This window comes from Oncorhynchus mykiss, chromosome 7, assembly GCF_057628025.1.
Source record: "Oncorhynchus mykiss isolate SJ-2025 chromosome 7, ASM5762802v1, whole genome shotgun sequence".
NCBI classification, from domain to species: Eukaryota; Metazoa; Chordata; class Actinopteri; order Salmoniformes; family Salmonidae; genus Oncorhynchus; species Oncorhynchus mykiss.
The window spans coordinates 36,306,962-36,332,500 of record NC_143028.1 but is presented as its reverse complement, the minus strand read 5'-3'; the positions used below and the strand labels follow the sequence as shown (position 1 = coordinate 36,332,500).

Genomic DNA, 25,539 nt, shown 5'->3' with positions numbered 1-25,539 from the left:
TACCTTGGTCATTGTTTGCCCTTCATTGGCGTGAAGGGCAAACACTCTAGGATAATGTGCCAATAGGGATAACCCAGTGGGAATTGTAACGTGGCTCATGTGTGTTGGTCAATAGAATATAAAGCACTATAAATATGAATATGCTCTCAATCAACTTGCTAACTCACGTGCTACACCTCTGAACCCTTTTATGAAACCCAGGATGGTGCATTCCATAGTCAATATGTTTATTATGTTTCCCAAGACTGAGTATAAGAGAGCGTTTTCACAGAACCCTCATGACCTCCCTTCACCACATCCAGGCTTCAGAGTAGACCGACTTGTACCACAGCAGTGACAGCACGCTGAGACCTCTGGGAAGAATGAAGCCACGCAGGAGACCCTATTAAAATATAATGGGAACGTGAACTGGAGTAAAGAGAGAGGAAGATACGATAATGTCTCGTTATGAAGTTAAGTCTCTAAATCCCTTTGGTCAATTCCTTTAAACCAGGGCTCTCCCACTCTGTTCCTGGAGAGCTATCCTCCTGTAGGTTTACGCTCCAACCCCAGTTGTCACTAACCTGATTCAGCTAACATGCTGACCAGACCGGACATGTCGTGTGCACAAGCATTGCAAAATAAATTTAGAAGTCCATGTTATTCAATTATTGCGCCCAACGAGCGTCTGCGATGCCAAGCTCAAAAATAGAACTCCTTTCCATTTCTGACGCAGATCGCGCTGCAAGTCCTGCCGCTCCCATCTCCTCATTGGTTTATAGAAGCAGGTACCCACGTGCCATCTCCTCATTGGTTATACCCACGTGGGTGATTGAAAGATGAACTGTTTTCCCGGTCGTCGTGGTAATACTATGAAAGTTTAGATGCCGATCACCATATAAGTTCAAAGATGAAAAAGCCTGGAAGGAGGAGAGCTGATTAGAAACGATTTGGGTTGGCCGTTTTAAGTGTGGATTAATTGTCGGAGTAGAATACCTTGTGCATTTCAGGTAAAATAACAACTCAATGTTTATATCCCAGGACAAATTAGCTAGCAACAGCAAACTAGCTAAATAGGACAAATTAGCTAGCAAGTGCAAGCTAACTAGCTAAATTGCCATACATGTTTAATGCTTTTCGACCTGTCCCCAAATTAATGTCATTGGTTCAGTGTTTGTTTTCATATTTTAACCTGCGTGTCATGATCACGTTTGGTGTAGGGGGACAAAATACATGTATGCACAATAGCGCACGCACCCAGCCGGTTTGGGTTCCATGTAAGCAACCAACTAATTATTAGAATCAGGTGTTCTAGATTAGGGTTAGAGTGAAAACCTACAGGACAGTAGCACTCCAGGAACCGGGTTGGAGAGCCCTGCTTTAACATATTCACGTATGGCACTGTAGAATAATGTTGGCTTCAGACAATAAAGGCCTCAAGATACTCAGATCACTAAAAGATAAAGCATGTGCAATCATAAAATGTTTACATGTCATGCAATAGGAAGAATGAAAAGGCACATGCGCAGCTCAGTGGGTTTAAAAACAAGTTACATTTAAATTCAAAAATGAAAACGTTAACTCCCCATCAAACTCTTACTTCATAAGTGCACACTGTCCTGCTTCCTGGCAAATTGTATTGTACACAACATCTTCTGCAACTTGTATAAAAGGCAACTAACATTACTGTCCATTTCAAAATTGCATACACAAAAGAAAGTCAAGAGAATTTAGAATGCCAACAGACTAGGTATTGTCTCAGACCACCCTTCATGTATTTAATAACTGTTTCTCAAAGCCGACAATGTTGTCTCTGTGGATCCCAGATGATCTGGATTCACACAACATCCTTTAATACCATGTGAATCATCAGAAGCAGGTGTTCCATCTCGAGCAAGGGTATTCAGCTCTTACCCTGTGAGGTCCAGAGCCTGCTGTTTTTTTGTTCTACCCGATCCTTATATACACCCACCTGTTGTCCCAAGTCTAAATCAGTCCCTGATTAGAGAGGAACAATGAAAAAACACAGAGGAACTGGCTTCTTATTTTTTTGTACCTTTATTTAACTAGGCAATGAACACATGTCAAATATTAGTAGACAACATTTGTAAGGGTCTCTAGACCCTTTGTAAACAGGGGTTGTGTGTCTAGACTTATAGCTGTAACCTGGAGTCTGGGTGGTAGGTGTAAATGAGAAATGGGGGTGACATGTTAAAAGTGGCTATTGTCTGATGGTACCAATGTTGATAACCAGGGCCAATTCTAGGCATAAATGTGTGTGTGTGTGTGGGGGGGGGGGGGGGGACGACAAACTCAGTGGGGTCTAAACTTATTCTTAATAGTAAGAATAGATTCTTAAAATGAGATCCAACAAGAACATCAAGGGGTTAGAAATCCAGGGGATAAACAGTGTCAACGTATGTCTACGACTCGTTTTTTCTTAAGTCCGCAATCGGGATCCCTACAGTCTTATTGAGATCTTGATCACTTTTCTAGCCTCTGGATTAAAACCTAATTATGACAAGTGTACCATATTACATATTGGATTGTTAAAAATAAAAAGGGTTTACACTACCTTGTAGTTTACCAATAAAATGAGCGGATGGTGAAGTAGACATACTTGGTATTCACATCTCAAAATATATAAATTAATTTAACACAATCAATTTCAATAGAAAGTTAGCAAAATAGATAAGATTCTGCAACCACTCTCCTGCAACCCGCCTCACCTGTCTATTTTTGGAGGGGGGAAAAAATCACATTGATTAACTCTTTGGTCCTATCACAGTTTACTTACTAATGGTGCTGCCTACTCCAGACGACTCGTTTTTTAAAATCATTTGAGAAAAACATAAATTATATTTGGAATGCTAAACCAGACAAAATTAAACGTGCCCATTTATATAATGAATATGAGTTTGGGGGGCTAAAATGATTAAATATTAAAGCTTTAAACCTCTCACTAAAAGCTTCACTCATACATAAGTTATACTTAAACCCAAAATGGTTCTCCAGTAGATTATTAAGAAAGGCTCATCCGTTGTTTAAAAAGAAAACGTCCTTTTTGCCTTCATTACAGATTATCAAAATGAAATTGTTACAAGTATCATCCTTCCTTAAACAAGCCATACAAAGCTGGTTACAATTTCAGTTTTATCCTCCAGAAAGACTGAACAAATATAAAAAAAAAATTGGTTTAAACTCAAATATTTATTTTATTTATTTATTTATTTTATTTTACCTTTATTTTACTAGGCAAGTCAGTTAAGAACAAATTCTTATTTTCAATGACGGCCTAGGAACAGTGGGTTAACTGCCTGTTCAGGGGCAGAACGACAGATTTGTACCTTGTCAGCTCAGGGGTTTGAACTTGCAACCTTCCAGTTACTAGTCCAACGCTCTAACCACTAGGCTACCCTGCCGCCCCAAATATACTGATTAATAAAAATAAAAAAACATTCATGGATTTTTTTTGTTGAAAATTGTATTTATTAATGATATTATGAATAGAAACAGGAGTTATGTCACATATGCAGCTATCGAAAATACAGTATATGGGAATATCTGCTCAATCCAAATGTACAACCAACTGATTGCAGCATTAGCACACAAAAAAGGAGGCACGTGGAAAAGGGAGGGAACTTGTTTGCTTGTCATATATTAAGACAAATTGGCTGAAAGGAACTGGCATAAATAGAAAAATATACCAGTTTCATTTGAGGACAAAAATGTTGACTGCTGCGTCATACAGGCTGTAAAATAAATGGGAAGAGATTTGATATACCAATTCCATGTCACATGGTTAATGAACTGGTACAAAAAAAACTACACTTGATTCAGCACTTAGAATTTTTTTATTTAAATTATATAAAATTCTTGCCACCAACAGAACGCTATATGTATGGCGCATACAACAATCTCAGCTCTATAGATTTTGCTGCGAAGAGACAGAATCAATAGATAATTTATTCTGGTATTGCAACTTGTTTCTGGTCACAAGATCAGGAATTGTAAAAAGGATTCACAACACACTTAAAATTAACCTTACAAATAGCAGTGTTGGGCAATGCCATAGTCAATCAATAATAATCATAGGAAAGGTTCTCATCTTTATGTATATGTAGCAGAAAAGATGTAAAAAAATAAAAAAGATGTGTCATCCAAAGGGAAGGGTTAATAAAAATACATTTAAAAAATAAAAATAATAGTAGATGTCTTTCAGTAACAGTCATGCCATGTCAAGGGGTGGAATTGATCGAGCCAGCTATCATGATCAAAAAACAACTGGGAACACACAGCACGAACCCAAGAGCCCTGACCTCCAATGAATAATCGGTCAATGTGTCCTGAGCAAGGCACAAAACCCTAATTTCTCCTGTATGTCACTCTAGATACGAGTGTCTGCTAAATTACTCAAATGTAAAATGTAGATGGGGAGGGGTCTCCTTACCAAATCTCGCTAAGGGCCCCCAAAAGACTAGAGCCGCCCCTGTCGATAACCTCAAAGTCTGAGTTCACGGAATTGATTGATGTTGTTTAGGCCACTTGTTCAGTGCACCAAATCACTCTTTCAATTTAGATACATATTTCATCTAGGTGTCTTTTTCAAAATGCAATATGCACTACTTTTAATTGCAATGTGTTAACAATACACTTAACTAACACTTAATCAAACTGCTCAAAACTAGTAACTACTGAACCAAAATTGTAGTTCATATATAGTTTGATAACTGCTGAAAACTGTACATTTCTATATTTTTATCTCATAAATATATCAATTTGACATCAATTTATGTTGGAAGGTAAATCCAAATCATATATGGATGTGGCTATAAAAGCCACATCATTCTCCATCAGCCAGTGTGATTCAATAGGATTAAGTGGGAAAGAGTCACTATGTGCTACCATTTGGAATTATAGTGTAGTGTACAATGCACTGCTGAAATACCTGGGTTATACGCCACCTTTTTTCCACCCTCAATATTTCATGGATTGAATTGGACTACGACAACTTTCAGGATGAATCAAACATACATTTTGGATTCATCAATATATTTTGTGTGTAAAAGCTCACCAAACCTGTTTCGGTAATGATTCAAACATATTTCCTAACCCCAAAATGGGCCTAAATAATAATACATTATTTTTTAAATCTACCCCTTTGGTGCTGAAACAGAGACCAATATGCATGTCTTGCTTTCATTGATCCCTATACTCTGAAACAGTTCTCTATGTATTCTAGTGAGTCTGATAAAATCAGTTGGCCAGCAAGTGGGAGGGTTTTCAGCAGTTTAATTAAAATATAGAGTACACAAGGGAACCACGCCTGCAAAGCATGTTACACACCTGGATAAGCTAAGTCTGAATACCAACTTTTGAGAAATGCGTAGGAAAGGCGTACATTTTCTAAGTCTGAATCGGGCCCTATGTGAATAGTAAATGCCTTATCAAAATGCCCTATCACGTATTATCTGAAAGCTCTCTCAAATTCACAGTGATGCCAAAAACAACAGTGACTCAAACAAGCAGTGAGATCAAACAAGCAGCCTTGATCCCCTTCACTGAACTGCTGATGTAACTATTGGAATAGGGATGGAGAAAGAAAACAATTGAGGTATTATAGAGAAAGAAAAAGGCTAAGTTACTTGTGTGTTTGTCTGAGAGTCTTTCTCTACGCCATCATTGACTGATATAGAGAACCGTCAGTAGCTTATTGAATTCTCTCGCTCACTGTTTGTCTTCACGACATACACACACTCCGGATGACCTGTGAAAAGACCAACCGTGACGGTCACGATGACACACCAAAATCACAATGATTGTCTGGCACTGCACTCCTCCTTAAAATGGGCAATAACTATACAAATTAGAGTGGGATTCGCCCCTTTTCAATTTTCTTGTAAAATGACATACCCAAATCTAACTGCCTGTAACTCAGGCCCTTAAGCAAGGATATGCATATTCTTGTTACCATTTGAAAGGAAACACTGAGGTTTGTGGAAATGTGTAAGGAATGTAGGAGAATATAACAATAGATCTGGTAAAAGATAATACAAAAATATATATATATTTTTTTTTTGGTACCATCATCATTGAAATGCAAGAGAAAGGCCATAATGTATTGTTCCAGCCCAGGTGTAATTTAGATTTTGGCCACTAGATGGCAGCAGTGTATGTGCAAAGTTTTAGACTGATCGAATGAACCATTGTATTTCTGTAAAATTTTGTAGCGAGACTGCCCAAATATGCTAAATTTGTTCATTATTAACTTTGTGAAAAACTACACACTCAAACAATAGCATGGATTCTTTCACTGTAATAGCTACTGTAAATTGGACCGTGCAGTTAGATTAACAGGAATTTAAGCTCTTTTTACCCCCTTTTTCGTGGTATCCAATTGTTAGTAATTACTGTCTTGTCTCATCACTACAACTCCTGTACGGACTCGGGAGAGACGAAGGGCGAGAGTCATGCGTCCTCCGAAACACAACCCAACCAAGCCGCACTGCTTAACACAGCGCGCATCCAACCCGGAAGCCAGCCGCACCAATGTGTCGGAGGAAACACCGTACACCTAGCGTAACCTGGTCAGCGTGCACTGCGCCAGGCCAACCCCAGGGGTCGCTAGTGCGCGATGAGACAAGGATATCCCTCCCGGCCAAACCCTCCCTGACCCGGATGACACTAGGCCAATTGTGCGTCGCCCCATGGACCTCCCTGACACGGCCGGCTGCGACAGAACCTGGGCTCAAACCCAGAGTGGCACAGCTAGCACTGAGATACAGTCTGAGATGCAGTCCTTTAGAGCACTGCGCCACCCGGTAGGCAGAATTGAAGCTTTCTGCCAATATCATATATGTCTATGTCCTGGGAAATGTTCTTGTTACTTACAACCTCATACTAATCGCATTAGCCTACGTTAGCTCAACAGTCCCGTGGAAGGGACACCAATCCCAAAAAAGTGTTAAGGAATACCATTGATTCCCTGTTGTACAAATTGGGTAATCTTCACACAAAAAGAGTCATGGCAGTCATATGCCCTAAGAAACATCTATTGGTAGTTAGTGATCAACAATGAATAATGCAATAGACAGGCTATTTACAATTATTAAACAATTGTATTGGTGAGTAAGCCATGGCTTCTTGCAAATACATGCAAAACTGTCGCAAATGAAATAACTAAATGAGACATCCAGATATTAAAGACACTTAAGAAAACATTAAGAGATAATGACAAGGGGCAGCAACTTAACTTCAGTCACCAGGATTCTGGACCTACCCAGGCTGTGAGCCTCATGCAGTAACTGTCTGGGAGCTGCATGTGGTCAAGACCAGAGGAGATCTTGGTTCTTAATCTCCTCTGGTTTTACCCGACAGGTATAAATACTGAGGCTGCAGAATCCAAGCAGGATGATCCAGTCTGAGGCAACCCCGCCCCCTGCTGCTCCCCACCACCAGACCTCTCTACAGAGCACTAACAGCTGCCACCTGGGCCCTGCCGCCAGCTTGGCCCTCAGCACCCTCCCGTCCTAATTATCACACTAATTTTAGTGTCTCAGACTAGACGTAACATAGTAAATGTAAATCCATGAGACCAGGCTGCAGCTAAAAGTCCCGCAGCGTCTGCATATGTGGGAGATTCTCTACTCGTTGAGAACAGGCTACACTGGCATACGGTGCCCTTTTAATAGATCAAAGCTTTATCAATATCTGCAGGATCAGATAATGATAGTACTCTACATAACAGAACCAAATATAACGTTAAGACAAAAACAAAAAAAAACGAAATTCTTATTCGATTTTAGAATTTGCATTTCTGGAGCCTATAACTAAAGGAGATCTACAAGCATATCCCCATGAAACTGATTGAGATCAAATAGTTGGTATGCAGATGGACATTTCACTGGTAAACCTCACAAAAAAAAAGTATCATTCACAATTGACAGTGGGAAATGCACATGGGAGGTTCTCTACAAGTAGAGCAGAGCCTGAGTAAAGCAGAGAATCCCACACATGCACAGAAGCTTTGGGACATTTAGCTGTCGAGAAGAAAGGTCCAGTACAGTCGGATGTGCAGTCTCGTCCTTTTCAATAAATCACCAATCACCATTTGTGCACTCCAAAGTTGAAATCCCACCTGCATTATTGGTAGCCAATGATTTGAGACAGATCAGATTATTTACTGGGTTACTTTGATATAAGAGAAAATCTCCGTCTGCTGAGGGATAGGTGCAGCATGACCTGTAAACTCCTCTTTCAAGCTTTGTCCATCTTGCCCCCCACCCCATCTGTCTCCCTAATAACACACCTGGAACGACCTGTCCAAAACCACAGGCATCCCCCAGAAAGAATTACAGAAATTCAGAGCCTAATCATGTGGTTGAATTAAAATATACTGATAAGTGTTTCTGGAAAAGGGGATCTTATTTTTTTGTTTTTTAAATCATTGATAGTAATGGGAATTTTATTTGATTTAAAACACTGTGCACAGTGTATGGGGATACTACACAGAGTGCACAAAACATTAGGAACACCTTCCTAATATAGAGTTGCACCCCCTTTTGCTCTCAGAACAGACTCAATTCGTCAGGGCGTGGACAGACACTACAAGGCGTCAAAAGCATTCCACAGGGATTCTGGCCCATGTTGACTCCAATGCTTCCTACAGTTGTGTCAAGTTGGCTGGATGTCCTTTGGGTGATGGACATTCTTGATACACACAGGAAACTGTTGAGCGTGAAAAACCCAGCAGCGTTGCAGTTTCGACACTCAAACCGGTGCACATGGCACCGACGACCACACCCCATTCAAAGTCACTTCAATCTTTTGTCTTGCCCATTCCCCCTCTGAATGGCACACACAATCCATGTCTCAATTAAAAATCCTTCTTTAACCAATCTCTTCCCCTTCATCTACACTGATTTGAGAGGTTTTTAAAAGTGACATCAATAAGGGATCATAGCTTTCACCTGGTTAGTCTGTCATGGAAAGAGCAGGTGTTCCTAATGTTTTGTACACTTATGTACAAATCATAATTACAATCAGTTACTTACAGAAATTCTAACAGAAGGGAAGAAAAAGTTATGGGAAATAAAATACTTCTTTTTTTTAGACCTCATTAAATCTCACAGATGGTTAACTAGAGAAAAATCAATAGACATGTACAATTTTCATTTTGGAAAATAAATCGTCTGCCATCCCAAACAGATTCCACTCTTATAGCAGTTTGATACTCCCATCCCTTGCAAAGGGATTTAGTTTGGTTTGATTTATATAACAGACTCCACTATCCAAACGTTTCAGTTGAAGATATTGTCCACATTTCTGGCTACTAACAAGATGTTGCAAACATGGATTATCGAAGAATCCCCTTTGTGCTATTGTCATCATGTGGAAGTGGAGGATGTTACACATTCTGGTATTGTATGGGTTTACTCCCTGTTTTACACAATTTTATTATCTCTACATAAGGTTGTATTGGGTGACGAAGGGACAGATGCAACACGATATACAATCTCTTGATTCTGCTGGGGAAGGTTAGATTTTTTAAATTTTTACTCAGAAAACAAATGTGTCAGTACTGGATTCTTTCAAAATAACTGTCAAACACTATTATACACTAGGATTGATTGCAAAAGAAAGTAAGAGGTCTCAAGATTTTACTGATAAGTGGGACCAAGTAACTCGTGTTAAGAGGTATGGTTTTCATATACAAGGAAAGGTGCTCCTGATCGCCAGTCATATGACAAATCTAGTTGTTTTTAGTATGTATGCATGCATTTTAACGTAATTCCTGCTCGTCTTTTTGTAATTTGGGGGGGAAATTTATGTTTGTTTGCTTTTGTGGGTCCTGCACACCAAAGTAGTAGGCTGAAGAGGAGGAGATTGTGTGGGGGACCCTGAACCTTAAGCTCCCACTTCCTTATTATGGGATGGTTATTTGTAACAGCTGTCAATGGTATTACATGCCTACCATTTTTTTTTTTGGGGGGGGGGTATTTTTTAAATACAGCTCCTTGCAAAAATGTTTTAGCAGCTCCTTGCATGTTTCTAATAGTGCATTGTGACATTGTGACTTGGCTTTAGTTTATCAGTAACTGAACCAGTTCTATGTGCTTCAACTAATGACAACTTCATTAAGCAAATCTGCAAACTGTATTAGAAAACGTGAGACCGCTATGGAACGCTACCCCTATAGATAACTACTGTAAGACAGTTGTCAGACAACGTCACCAAAATGGTTAGATTATTTTGCATACAAGGAGATATGGTTCTCATATTTAGAAGACAAATCCGACGGTCAAAAGAAAGATTACAACAGAGCAGTTCGTAATTAATTCACGGTTGCCTTCGATCGAAACGACTACCACTTGTCAGTGCTCTTGTTCCAGCTGTGTGAAGAACGGGACCTCGAGTCTTTGGAACCAGACTCAAACTACAGCGCAACACTAGCCAGTCCATTGGACAGCAATTGATATAAGCAAAGACATCTAGTCAGATCCAGAAGAGTAAAAGGGAGCTGTAATGAAACACATCCTTTCAACAATACTAAACATAGTAAATTAGCTCCACCGGGTCGCTTACCTCGTACAGTGAGACACCAGGGAGGTCCTAATGGCAAAGAGGTAGCCGGTAGTCTGCAGTACTCTACATCTTAATTCTGGTAGAATGGCCATGCCTGTGGGAGGAAACTCAGGGAGAGGGGTCGACTGCATCTGCAAAACATGTATTTTAGGTTGAAATCAAATGAAGGGGCCTTGCTTCAGATGGTCGACCCAAGATGATGGTAGACTGAAGAGCCCACACAAACTATAAACAAATGCCTGAGTTTCTCAATGTTATTTATTTTTTGCTGACCGACACCCAAGTTTGGTATGAGGGCGAGCTAAAGCAAAGTCTGCAATTGAACAGCTTTTGTACAAATCATGGAATTATGCTCAGCATTCACAATGAAGTCCACATGAATTGGTTGATCAATCTCATTTAATTAATTTCTGTACAAAATGAGAACGCATACCATACAAACTGTACATTTATAACATGCCGACAAAATACTATTGCCACAGCAAAAAGGGGGGGTGGGGAAAGAATGTGCCCATCTTCAAATTCTTGTTGTTCTTGGGAGGCAGGTATATTTGGCAAATCACTCCATTTCAGTGAAGCGGGCAAACATGGCTTTGCGGACAGCGTCTTTGTAAGTGTCTGAGGCAGACAGGCCGTAGCTGCTGCCTTTGGTTCCCAGACCAGCTCCCTTCGCCCTCAGCTGGGCCTGTAGGGAGGTGACAGCAGGTCTGAGATAAGTAAAGCCGTTCAACACTGGCACATTTAAAAAAAAAAATGTTTTTATATATCATAAAGAAATAGAAATATATAAATATATATAAATAATTATGTGGGGAGACAGGCAAGAGGGAGAAAGTGGTTAGAGTGTACCCAAAAATGTAACCCTGGTCTCCGGTGCATATGTGAAGGAGAGTGTTACCACTACAACGTGGTTCTGCACTTAAACGAGAAAATTTAACAGACTTTGTTGTATATGAAAGATATCTTCACAGGTTTTGCTTTTGGGTTGAAGCAGCACTATTCAATTATTTTAACTGGATGAGATTCACCTCAATAGGTGCAGTGATGCCCTGCTGGTTGCGGCCCAGACCTCTGCCTTCCTGCCATCCCATGGCCTGCAGCATCTTGTTCCCAATGTTGTCACTGTTCAGACCGTCTTTGGTGGGTTGCTCATAGTTACTGCAGAGGAGAAGTGGGAAATGACAACACAATCATTGTTACAATCTCACGTCACAGAACATCAGTGTACATTTATAACATACCGACAAAATACTATTGCTACAGCAAAAAGGGGGGTGGGGAAAGAATGTGCCCATCTTAAAATTCTTACACAATAAAATATATACAAATGATTGGGTAACAATGATAATAAGTATAAGCATGATTATAGCACAGTAGCAGCTTACACGACTGGTGCTGGCTGTGCTGTGAATTTCTTCTTTTTGGGTGCTGGGGGTTCAGGGATGCCGTATTTCTCTCTCCTCTCCGCAGCCCGGTCTCTGTACTTCATCTGTTCACAGGGAGTGAAATAGGAAATTCATGTAGAAACAAACCTGACAACAGGGTCTCTATTAACCAAAAGTCAATCAGTAACATTAGACCAACAGTCTTTATGTCCGAGTCTCACCTCGGTCTCTTTCCTCTCCAGCTCTTCCAGCTCAGCCTCACTCAGCTTAGATCTGCGGTGGACCTCCAGGTTTTGCTGGGGAAAGACGACAAGTAAAGATTAAGACACCTTCACACTGAATTCAGACATAAAACAAGCTCCAAGGTTCACATAATAGATGTTCATTTTCATAACAGTTTAGTGAGTAGACTAAAGTGGGGTTCTTCCTGGGCGTCAGGGATCAGCACCTTGTGAAGGTCAGAGAGCTGCTGGTGGCGCACCAGGCCGTCCTTATTGGGGAACTGTCTCCTACACAGCAGGCAGGCCATCTTCTTCCAGTCTGTCAGCTGATCCTGGCCCTGCTCACCACCATCGCGCTCCGGCTCTGCTGCACCCCCCTCCTCTGGGTCACTGTCCCCACTGTAGGCTGCCACCAGACCAACCTGGACACAACCAGATAGTTTACCATCCAACCAAGTAGGTACCATACAAGACTGGAAGATAAAAATGTATGATCTGTCATTTCAGAGCTTCCATTTGAGTCTATTTGTATCAATAGCTTACCTTGGCTGAGTTGGTTGGGGCCTGCTCCTCTGGGCGCTGCACTGCTTCTGACATGAGCATTTCCAAGCTTCCAGCCTGCTGCAAAGTCACAACACTAGTCACTGCCATCAAGTCACCTCGTCAATTTGACGCCATCAAGTCAAAAGTGTCACTGGATGAGTCCTCTAAAGCAGCGTTTCCCTGAACTCAGTCCTTGGGACCCCAAGGGGTGCACATTTTTGCCCTATCACTACACAGCTTGATGATTACGTGAATCAGCTGTGCAATGCTAGGGCAAAAACGTGCACCCCTTGGGGTCCCAAGGGTTTGGGAAACCCTGCTCTATAGGATTCTAGCCTTCATGGATAGACCTAAAATGGCTACCTTCTTCTCGAAGAGTGTGAAGCCTGCGTCGGCGGCCGCGGCCTCTTTCCTCTCCTCCTGGCTGACGGGCTGGAAGCTGCTTTTGAAGTTCTCCTTCTGCTTGTTCAGACTCTTCGCCCAGCGCTCCATGTCCTTAGCAATCTGGAAAGAGCATGACAACTCAGTCAAACTACACACACTTCAATACAACACCCCTTGACAGCAACAAGGGTTTCATGACATTGTCCTGATACCAACAGAATGTAGAGAAGGCAACACCACCCCCCCCCCCCTTTTCTCATATACAGATGTACCGCCTTGACATCTGAAGCGAACCCGGTCTCCTCTGCGTACCTGTTGAGCCGTCTTGCTCTTGGGCTTCTCTTGTTTCCTCTCCTTGGATTCCTTAGCCTCTTTGCTAGCTGCTGCTGCGTTTGCCGTCTGCTCAGTTTGGTCGGCGGCTGAGGCAGGGACGTACGTCTGCTTCTCGCTGTCCCAGTACAGGTACTGCTGTGTTTGGGAATTATAGTAGTACTGGAGGAGAGAAGATAACTGTCAAAAACACATACACCCACATACCCCTTTCAGTCAACCCATGAGGCATGGTGGAACCATTCAAAATGGCAACAGAAAACATTGACCGGTGTGTGGGTACTTACATGGGTATTTGGGTCGTAGTAGAGGCCAGTTTCAGGGTCGAAGTAGTAGCCCGAGGACTCGTCATACTGGTAGGTGGAGGTGTCGGGAACAGCTGGGGATGAAGACAAGAGCATGGAAGATTACAAACAATCAAAAACCTGGCTTGAATAGAGTAGATCATTTTATATCTGAAAGCATTCCACTAAGTTTTTATGTTTAATTCTGCACTGGAACTTGCAGAGCCAGTTAGTCAGGAGAGGGAGGCTCCTACCAGTGTCTGTGGCCAGTCCAGAGAGTGTCGCTGTTGCTGTGGAAACCGGCGCTGTAATGGTTGCAGCTGCAGAGTGAACTCCGGTCTGTTTTGCTTCCAGTTGCTGGGCCAATTGCAGTGCCTGCAGAGACAATTGGCCATTGTGGGGAATCTTTAGGGCAAGCATACTGTCCGTGGTGCAGTAAAGGCAACGGTGTGTGTATTGCCAGCCCCATAGGTTAAAAGACAGAGACTCACCTGTGTGGCAGTGTGACTGATAAGGCGGGGTTGGTAGACCTGTGCAACCTGTGAGATCACCACTCCTGTAGCAGCTGGGGCCGCTGTGAAAAGACACCCAGGCTTAATTACACGCGTTCTCCTCAAACCAGAAGGCTATTAAAAAAAAAAAAGAGGCATGTACACAGAATGCAAACGTTGCCTCTCACCTCCCAGTATTCCGTTCCCCTGGGAAAGGTCTCCTGCTGCCTGCTGGTAGTAGGCCTGGTAGTCCTATCGACACAGCAGGGCACAGTTAGTCACACACATTTGAAGCGGCAGCGTCTGCAATGCATCCCAGGTATTTACAGACTGGGGTAACCATCATCGTACCTGTGTGTAGGGAACGTAGCCCTCCTCTAGGTAGCTGTACTCCGACAGCTGTCCTTCAGCACCCTGCTGTGGCTTGGAAGGAACATACTGACGGTTAGAAGGTGCATCGGGAAAACAAAACGTCACCGGTGACTGTGAGGAGATGTGGGTCTGTGTGCGTTTACCTGGCTGGAGGACCACTGGGCAGCAGCGATGGCTGTGCTGGCCACAGAGAAGGCACTGATCCGGTTACAGTCTGGGAGCAAGAGATCCCTGAAGAGACCAAGGAGAGTAGAGATTAGGGAGACATCTCCATCCCTATGCCCTCTTGAGGACATCCTCCACTGGAATTACGCTGAGAACACTATAACCCTAACCATTGACACCTCTTAAACCTAACCACGGACAACGCTGTGACGGGACACTCACTTCCTGGCACTCTTGGCATAGTCCACACCGATGGTCTTCCCATCCAGCTTGAGAGGGGGCTGCAGTCCTTGTAAGATAGTTAGGAGCTGAGAAGCCTCCTGTGATGCAGAAACAAAGCACTTAAGACTAAACACACTCATTTCACTTACAGAGAAAAGTTCATACAGACTCCACTAAATCAAGCCAAGGATGTTGTTGACCATTAACAATCGAAAATAGGGAACGTCACTGAAGAGACAGAGGTCGCTCTGTAAAGAAACTCAAAAACATTTTTTTTTTTTTTTAAATGTTAAGAGCTCTGCTGAAAGGCTGGCATACCAGAGGGGAGGAAAGCTGTACGAAGGTGAAGCCTCTGTTCTGGCCCGTCTGCTTGTCCTTGATGAGACGGATGTTGCTGGTTGACAGGTTGGCGTAGGGGGCCAGGGCAGTCATTATGGCCTCCACAGTGGTAAGGGGGGCGATGTTCCTAAGGATGATCGCTGGAGAGGACACACACATTCAGTATAAATTATCCCATTGGCTCTCAGACCCCCCTCAGGTCATCTGACAGGACTTATTTTCATGACGGCGGAGGGGTACTCACTGTCGCCGTAGTAGTCTCCGCTCTGCTGGGTCTCTCGGACTCCAGTGGTGTTGGTTTCACACTCTGTTGGGAAAAGCAGGAAGAATGAGAGGAGTGCATTAGCGTCGCCTCGCCCTCAGTACCCACGACAGAAGCCAGGACATGAGTTAGAAAATGTTCCTGCTCCACAGGGATTTGACATCCTCGCTATTCCACCTGTCAATTCTCACGTACGTTTTCAGCTAAATCTGGTTTGTTCACAATACTAAGAAATATGATTAGTCAGGGCTCTACGTGGACATTTTTTTTATTTTTTACAAGGAGCACATGTGCTCTAAGTTTAAAAATGTAGGCGCACGCAAAGAAATTTAGTAGCACAATGACAAATATATTTTTTTAAATTCCAGGTCGCATATCAAAATATTTTGGCACATGAGAGTAGAATGGTCGCACTGTAGAGCCCTGTATCTGTATTCTCTACTGCGCCTGCACCTGTGCGTAGTCCCATGGCATTGTCTCAGGCCATCCAGATGGGTGCAAGCAGTGGCTTCCTGATTCAGGAACTACTTACCAGCTTTGGATGCTCCGCACCTGAAGCACTTCAGCCTCCTCCGGAAATTGTACAGGCCGCACTGCAAGCAACCGGTCACATTTTTTATTGAAAATACAGCTACGTAGGTCCAGGACACCGCTGCCTCAGATGAATAGCAAACTAAAAGCAGTGCAGCATCGGGTGCTTACCTGAGCCAAACGCTCACACTGGCAACTAATGCAATCAGGCATTCCTACACCTAACAATGTGCTCAAAGTCATTTGGCAGGAGCTCATTCTGGACTATAAGATAACAATTGATTGCCTAACATTGTCACTACAGCATTTCAGATAGGAGTGGAAGGGGGAAACAGTGTAGGCAGGGTGGGATATGGAGTCAAGCCACAGCAGAAACTTACAGTGTTGCAGAGCCAGTCTTCAAACTTGTGCCGGGGGTTGCTGTAGTGCATGGCCACACTCTTGCCTTGGATGACCAGGAGTTTCTGTAAGAGGGGGGACAAAATGTTGGTCATTTCAAGGTTTCTTGGCTGGTGCAGGTCTCACTCTAGCTGCACCCAAAATACAAGCAGTGTTGGCAAGGAGGGAAGGGGGAAAGGGACCCCCGGTTGGCGCTTGTGTCAAAGACAGACGGAAGGATGTGTATGTGAGCTTGTGTACAGAGGGATCTTAAGGTGTTTGGGACCCGAGTGTCCAGACTGAGCCGGAGCAGAGTGTATGCTAACATGATAGAGATACTTTGATCGGCTTCCCTAGAACCAGGGATGTGCTTCCAACAGACAAATTAAATTTGCTAAGAAGTACAGCATGAATCAATCACTAAAAAGAAAAAAAAACATCAACTGACAAGTAAGTGCTCAAATTTGGAGGACAGTAGGCTAGGAGCCAGAATTCCTTATTTTCCCCGATGGCCTATGACTATCTTTTATCAGAAAAATTTATTCCTGAGTTATCTTACCAGTCAGATTGCAAGGTACTATAATCTCAAAGTGTTTTAAGGTAAATTTCCGTTAAATTAGGCTACATGGCTCAATTCTATTGACGTCGAACGTCTTAAAACCTTAGTCTTACACCCTGAAAATATGGGGGGAGGGGCGGTGAGATTAAAGAATTATCAGTGAAAGGTTACATAAACCCCTAAAACCATGCAGTCTTTATGGATACCATATTAAGATTAAAATATAGTATTCTCCAACTAAATTCCAACTTAAATCTACATTTCCTTCAAATCATTTTTGGTTCTTATTCAGTTCACTTTGGTTGCCATTTGGTTCTCTTTTTTTTTCTCTCCCAGATCTCCAAGGTAAAAACTAGACTTGGCGATTGTGAAGCAACCTGATTGGTCTCCATCCATCGGGTAGCATCTTGCAAGTGATAAAACTCCACGAAGGCGAAACCTCTGCTTATACCTAGAGACAGCATTCAAATATAGACGGGAGGAGTGTTAGTCAGAGTCCATGGGCACAACATTCAAACTCTGTCACAAACTGCTTCAGGACCCAATATGGCAAACAGTGGGCCCTTCATTTTGGGTTTTGCCATAGCAAGAAATCCTGCAGGATGACACTGGAACGTGCACCCTCTGTGTGCCTATATGTATTATTTTATTATTTCATTTGAAACAGCACTTGACTGGCTGATGCTCTTTACTTACCTTTTCGCTCCACATCTTAACAGAACGTAAAAGATTGTTTCTTCGCTTTTGACATTAATTCATAACGATTTCAGATTTTTTTTATTTTTTATGTTGCTATGGCAAAACTGAAGCCAATTGAAGCAGATTGGCCCTGTGGTCAAAGATGGCGGGGGAAAGGAGGGACTCCATGGAACGCCTGGGTCTCACCTGTCCTCTTCTTCATCAACCGGACATCTATTGGCTGGGGTCCCTCCAGCTGGTCCAGGGCAGCTCGGATCTGGAAGGCACAAGAACATTTAAATCCGTCGCCCTCAGTTCCGCAACACACTTCAGTTGATATTATATAGTTGCTAACGTCTCCTTTAGTTTCACTGTATAGTCTACTCTTCTTTGCACAAACCACATTACTGACCCGGTGGTGGGTCTAAAGCAGAGAGAGAGAGGAACTTACATCTCCCTCTGTGACGTGAAGAGACAGGCCCCGGAGCATGATGGTTTTACTCTCCTTCTCCTCCCCTGGCTCCCCCCTGTAGTCCTGCTCCGGGTAGTCTCCATCAGATTGGTAGCCTTCTTCAGCTCCATCGTTGTTCCGCCGCTTCCTGTCTCTCTGCTGGCGCGGATAAAACAGCGTGGATCAGTGTATTCTCCTAGTCGTCAACAAGATTGGTTTTGGCTGCACTCCCTGGCCAAGTCATGTCAGACGCCCAGTGACTCGGAGCACATACCTCTGGACTGGCTCTGTTCCCCCGGTGTTCCCCTCCATCGTAGCGTTCGATGCGTCTCTCTTCACCCCAGCGTCGCGTGACGTGCTCTCGTTCCTGGTCTCCTCGCTCTCGCCTCTCACCCCGGCCCTGATTGTTGCCGCCGTATCTGCCGCTACGCTCTGTGCGACTCACCCTGTGCGTACACAGGCATAGACACAGTCAAAACGCAGATCTAATTTTGACACACTCAAGGAATAACGAAATGGTTTCCAATGTAATTATATGGCTCAAGATAACCTCCAAGTACTATGATTAACAATTTTAACATAACCCTTAAAATTATGTTTTTTTTCAAGCAGAAACAAATCTACTATTGCATTGTTGTGTGGGATTTAGTCTGTGTTATCTTGCAAGCCACTCTGCTTCCTTATACTGTGAATGCCACTGAAACTCTGCCTAACGCCCTAACCAGTTTATATCCTGTGCAAGTCACACATTCCTACATCATACTTCAGTGTTCATGTCCCTGGTGTTTTGAATGGGCTTGACCATTACATCAAATTCATTCGTATTTATGGATGAATTTACTTTTGCCAGATGCTAGGGATGTAAAGAGTCAACAATATGCATTGGTCCCCGGTTCAAATGATTAAGAAATTAGTGCATCAGTCCGCAGGACCCAAAACAGATCCAAATGTAGCAGGCATCGGTCAGAAAATCTATTAAAATGTTACGAATCGCCAGCTCACTAGCATTTTTTTAATTCTCCAAAAATGCCTTACTTTCTACCTTCCGAAAACACCTCATCTTCAGTGTCGAACTGAGCATGTCATTATGTTGACAATCGTTGATCTACAAGTCATTTTGGATGCCGAACAATCCCAGGCTATATCAGTAGCCTAGTCAAACTGCGCGCTGTGCGCACTAGCCAAGGGGAGATAGGCCTATTCTTGCATTCAAATGTTTGTCAAATGGCTGCTTGCACAATGTTAGATTAGATATCGACCGATTATGATTTTTCAACACTGATACCGATTATTGGAGGACCACCATGAGCAATACTTTTGCTTTAAACAATCAGTATATATGGTCTTTTTAGATAGGGTAAAGTTGATCATTTCATAAAGAGGACTGAAATCACTTTTGCTACACGCAAAACTTCCAAACGGTCGAAACAATTCAATTATGAGACCGGAGTGAAATCCAAAGTTGTGCTACATATTCATTGGCGATGTTATAGCTATTGTTTAAAGAAATATTGATACATTACTAACACTTTTAATCTGAAAAAAAATGTATTAGTGGGTGATGGTGATTTCAGATGAAAAGTGTGTGTGTTTGTGTGTGCGGGGGGAGGGTGGGGTAGATGCCCAGTTTATCTTATCGCTCAGCTCAGGTGCCTACATACACCATAGATGTCAGTGGTGGAAAAACAACCCAGTTGTCATATTTGGGTAAAAGATGGCTTAATAATTTTAAAAAAATACTCAAGTGAAAGTCACCCAGTAAAATACTACTTGAATGTCTAAAAGTATTTGGTTTTAAAGATACTTAAGTATCAAAAGTAAATGTATAAATAATTGATGACACCATTTTTACGGATAGCCTGGGGCACACTCCAACACTAATTTACAAATGAAGCATGTGTGTTTAGAGTCCGGCAGTATAAAGGCATTAGAGATACCAAGGATGTTCTCGACAAGTGCGTGAATAGGAGCATTTTCCTGTCCTGCTAAGCATTCAAAGTGTAACAAGTACTTTTGGGTGTCAGGGAAATGTACGGAGTAAAAAGTTAATTATTTTCTTTAGGAATGTAAAAGTAGTCAAATATAAATAGTATAGTACAGATACCCCCAAAAAACAGCTTAAGTAGTACTTTAAAGTATTTTTACTGAATTATTTTACACCACTGATAAGACAAATCATTTACACACATGCACAGAAGTCAGCTCAGACAGATACAGCTCAGAGGCCCAACTCATGAACTCCATCAGCATCAGATTTTAATTTAGAATGGAAAATGAATGTGTTTATGCAACAAATGTTGGGGCACAAATCATATCGCACCAAATTGCATAGATTAATTTCTCTAATCAAACAATCGCACTGAATCCTTTTAAACAAAAACATCGTGTATCGGAGCCCATGTGGCTATCTAGATATGTATCAATTCATGTTGAACGGGAAAGATACACATACACACACCAGATGTCTTTCATTGCGTTTTTAAGGAGGGAGACTTGTTTACTCTGTAGTGCTAGTAAAGGTGGAATGGTAATGTAAGCAATACATTGTTTTATAAATGTTATAGCCAGTTAGCGAGCTACTTGCCAGAAGGTACAGACCCTTACAAAACGCTTTTTTACACTAACCAAACAAAGTAGGCGTCAAAGGAAAACCTGAACCTAGATCCCCCTACATATTGGTCTTGACGAGGAAAAAGAAAAGAAAAAAAACTGTCAGGGTAGATTCTCCTCTGCACTGCTCAACCAATCCAGTAAATGTGGAGGAGGGGGGTTAAAGATGGAGTGTGGCCTTGTTAAGGTTCAAAAGCGTACAGACGTTTCACCTAGTTAGCCCAGGGATTCGAACCAGCGACCTTTCAATTAATGGCCCAAAGCTCTCAAACACATGTTGTTACCAACCTTATTAGAAATGAAAAAAAATATATATATATATATATATATATATTTTTTTTTATATATATATATATATATATATATATATTTTTTTTTAAATATATATATATTTTTTTTTAAATATATATATATATATATATATATATTTTAAATATATATATATATATATATATATATATATATATTTAAAATATATATATATATATATATTTAAAATATATATATATATTTAAAATATATATATATATATATATATATTTTAAATATATATATATATTTAAAATATATATATATATTTTTTATATATATATTTAAAAAAAATATATATATATATTTTTTAAATATATATATATATATTTTTTTTTAAATATATATATATATATTTTTTTTAAAATATATATATATATTTTTTAAAATATATATATATATATATATATATTTTTTTTTAAATAATATATATATATATACACATATATATACACACATATATATATATATTTTTTTTTAAATATATATATATATTTTTTAAATATATATATTTTTTAAAATATATATATATATTATTTAAAATATATATATATATTTTTTAAAATATATATATATATATATTTTTTTAAATATATATAAAAAAAATATATATATATATATATATTTTTTTTTAAAATATATATAAAAAAAAAATATATATATATATATAAATATATATATATATTTAAAAAAAAATATATATATATATATTTTTTTAAATGTATATATATATATATATTTAAAATATATATATATATATATATATACACATTTTAAAAAATATATATATATATATTTTAAATATATATATATATATATATATATATTTTTTTTTTAATAGAGTATATTTATATTTTTTTAATAGAGTCTGATATATATATATATATATATATATATATATATATATATTTTTTTTTATATATTTATATATATTCAGTGTTATGTAACACTGTAAATAGGAATGCGTGGTTTTGGGTGGATTTTTCCTATAATGTAACGATTGTGTTCCGAACTCAGTGCAGTTCACTAACGTTATATTGTTATGTCAATTTGTTACTCACCGCTTATCAGCTCCCATTTCAATGGTTGTCACGACTATCAAAGATTGGGGGAAGAGAACATTTTTATTACTTTCACGTCAGCGAACTTAACTAGCTATTTGGCATGTCTGCTAGAAGCAGAAGCTATATGGTGACTCATAAGACAGTACTCTATCATTGCTAAAGTTACGTTATGGCTAACGTTAGCTAGCTAGCTAATGACCTAACGTTACGATTTAAAACGAACCATCTAGTTAGCTCAAGAACAAACAGTAACACAACTGTACAGAAGCATATTAACTCACAATTTTTAAAAAATGTAGGAGATTCCCGATGATAATCTGTTTGCTAGATAGGTTTTTCAAACAATTCAAGTACTTGCACATTTCACATGAAAAATGGTTGTTGGTCTTCAGCACCTTCTTCTTCCCAAGATGCTTAGCGGCGGGTACGTGGTAAACAAAATCACAGAACAATGAGCCAGATGTTTCACAGGATGTATAAATCTGAAGCATCCGGTTGGTATTTCCACTCACAAGGAAGGAAGGCGAGGAAGCCCACGAGGAAGCCCAGTGGGAGAAGATAGATCGAGATGGATTTTGTCCAACATTCTGCACATTTTCTCATCGATGACACATTTGAGCTCAATAGAGTTTCTCTTTCCAAAAGTAAAATATGTTATGAACAGTGGACAAAGTTTTGTAGACTTTACCCTTTGCCAAAGTTGTAAAAAAAATGGCGTCGTTTAGGAGTGCAAGGGCAAGTTGAGTTCACTTCAAAATAGGCGTTCCCTAATGGCAAATGCAAATATATGCTAGATCGCGCCAATAAGATGTCGCTAGGTCGTGCATGGCTCTGCCCGCCTCCTTGATTGTTTTGCCGAGTATGATTCATTTGCGCCCATTGTAAATGACAGGTTGTGGTTTATCTTGGGTTATAAAAATAAATAAAAAACTTTGACAATGTTCTCTTCTTCTATAGTTTAATGACGTTCAAACACATTTTACGTGCAATAAGCCACCTACTGTATGGGTAGTAAATAATATCAAACAAAGTTGAACAAATAAATAAAAAGATACACTGACAGGGGGATGTTTTTTTATGTGGGGGAAACATCGTCATTCAGTTTTCTCTGCAATGCTTCAGCTGTTAATTCCTGCAGACCCAACAACCTTTCAGCCGCACCTACAATTATGTCCCCTCTACAACTTCTTGTTTGTTTGAGCAGCGTAATAAACACCACAAAATCCACGTCATTTACAATCAATGTATCAGTATCCCTCAACTGTTGAGCGACATTCTGAACAGGCTGCCATCCATAAATATAGACTTGGTTTCCTCTATCGTAATCGCTCCTCTTTCACCCCAGCTGCCAAAACTAACCCTGATTCAGATGACCATCCTACCCATGCTAGATTACGCAGATGTACTTTATAGATCGGCAGGTAAGGGTGCTCTCTAGTGGCTAGATGTTCTTTACCATTCGACCATCAGATGTGCCACCAATGCTCCTTTTAGGACACATCACTGCACTCCATACTCCTCTGTAAACTGGTCATCTCTGCATACCCGTCGCAAGTCCCACTGGTTGATGCTTATTTATAAACCCCTCTTAGGCCTTAGGACTGAGATATCTACTGCAGCCTTCATCCTCACATACAACACCCGTTCTGCCAGTCACATTCTGCTAAAGCTCCCCAAAGCACACACATCCCTGGGTTGCTCGTATTTTCAGTTCACTGCAGATAGCGACTGGAACGAGCTCAATAAACACTCAAAGACTCAATCATGGACACTCTTACTGACAGTTGTGGCTAATTTGCGTGATGTATTGTTGTCTCTACCTTCCTGCCCTTTGTGCTGTTGTCTGTGCCCAATAATGTTTGTACCATGTTGTGATGCTGCCATATGTTGCTACCATGTTGTTGTCATGTTGTGTTGCTACCATGCTGTGTTGTCATGTGTTGCTGCCTTGCTGTCCTAGGTCTCTCTTAGTGTAGTGTTGTCTTGCCGTGATGTGTGTTTTGTCGTATATGTATATATATATATATATAAATATACATGAGGCCCATTATCAGCAACCATCCCTCCTGTGATCCAATGGCACGTTGTGTTAGCTAATCCAAGTTTATAATTTTAAAAGGCTAATTGATCATTAGAAAACCCTTTTGCAATTATGTTAGCACAGCTGAAAACTGTGCTGATTAAAGAAGCAATAAAACTGGCCTTCTTTAGACGAGTTGAGTACCTGGAGCATCAGCATTTGTGGGTTTGATTACAGCCTCAAAATGGCCAGAAACAAAGACCTTTCTTCTGAAACCCGTCAGTCTATTCTTGCTCTGAGAAATGAAGGCTATTCCATGCAAGAAACTGAATATTTCATACAACGCTGTGTACTACTCCCTTCACAGAACAGCGCAAACGGTCTATAACCAGAATAGAAAGAGGAGTGGGAGACCCCAGTGCACAACTGAGCAAGAGGACAAGTACATCAGAGTGTCTAGTTTGAGAAACAGACGCCTCACAAGACTCCTCAATTGGCAGCTTTATTAAATAGTATCTGCAAAGGCCTCCCGGGTGGCGCAGTGGTTAAGGGCGCTGTACTGCAGCGTCAGCTGTGCCATCAGAGACTCTGGGTTTGCGCCCAGGCTCTGTCGTAACCGGCCCCGACCGGGAGGTCCGTGGGGCGACGCACAATTGGCCTAGCGTTGTCTGGGTTAGGGAGGGCTTGGCCGGTAAGGATGTCCTTGTCTCATCGCGCACCAGCTACTCCTGTGGCGGCCTGGGCGCAGTGCGCGCTAACCAAGGTTGCCAGGTGCACTGTGTTTCCTCCGACACATTGGTGCGGCTGGCTTCCGGGTTGGATGCGTGCTGTGTTAAGAAGCTGTGCGGCTTGGTTGGGTTGTGTATCGGAGGACGCATGACTTTCAACCTTCATCTCTCCCGAGCCCGTACGGGAGTAGTAGCGATGAGACAAGATAGTAGCTACTAAAACAATTGGATGCCACGAGATTGTGGAGAAAAAGGGGTATGATTAAAAAAATAAAAAAATAAAAATAATAATAATAATAATAATAATAATATCCTCAAAACACCAGTCTCAACGCCAAAGGTGAAGAGGTGACGCCGGGGTGCTGGCCTTCTAGACCTTCCCCCTCCCTTCGGCAAATCAGACCATAACTCCATTCTGCTCCTACCCGAATATAGGCAGAAACTTAAACAGGAAGCTCTCGTGGTACGTACGAGTGTTGGTCTGACCAATCAGAATCTATGCTTCAAGATTGTTTTGATGACACAGACTGGAAAACGTTCTGGGCCGCCTCAGAATAGTATTGATGTACAGTCGTGGCCAAAAGGTTTGAGAATGACACAAATATTATTTTTCACAAAGTCTGCTGCCTCAGTTTGTATGATGGCAATTT

The 25,539-nt window shown here is 40.9% G+C and overlaps 1 protein-coding gene across 32 annotated transcripts; it reads right to left on the bottom strand.

Moving 5' to 3' along the window:
• Nucleotides 1–10,944: 10,944 nt before the first annotated feature.
• Nucleotides 10,945–22,909, bottom strand: LOC110527781 (RNA-binding protein 5). 32 transcript variants are annotated; one of them, XM_036983262.2, is made up of 25 exons: nt 22,423–22,909; nt 22,139–22,172; nt 18,433–18,604; nt 18,159–18,314; nt 17,915–17,984; nt 17,407–17,480; nt 16,473–16,556; nt 16,094–16,154; nt 15,544–15,606; nt 15,279–15,439; nt 14,961–15,058; nt 14,717–14,804; nt 14,553–14,624; nt 14,390–14,453; nt 14,202–14,284; nt 13,965–14,085; nt 13,714–13,805; nt 13,409–13,588; nt 13,076–13,216; nt 12,713–12,790; nt 12,397–12,591; nt 12,170–12,244; nt 11,949–12,052; nt 11,592–11,721; nt 10,945–11,248 (listed from the first exon to the last, which is right to left on the bottom strand). In XM_036983262.2, exons 2-25 carry the CDS (start codon nt 22,153–22,155, stop codon nt 11,123–11,125), a joined length of 2,505 nt encoding a protein of 834 aa, XP_036839157.2. In that variant the 5' UTR covers nt 22,156–22,172; nt 22,423–22,909; the 3' UTR covers nt 10,945–11,122. The 32 variants fall into 32 exon arrangements, with proteins under 32 accessions (XP_036839157.2, XP_036839161.2, XP_090096938.1 ...); XM_036983266.2 differs by having other exon boundaries at nt 12,713–12,787; XM_090240812.1 differs by having other exon boundaries at nt 14,553–14,618.
• Between the last annotated feature and the right edge of the window lie 2,630 nt (nt 22,910–25,539).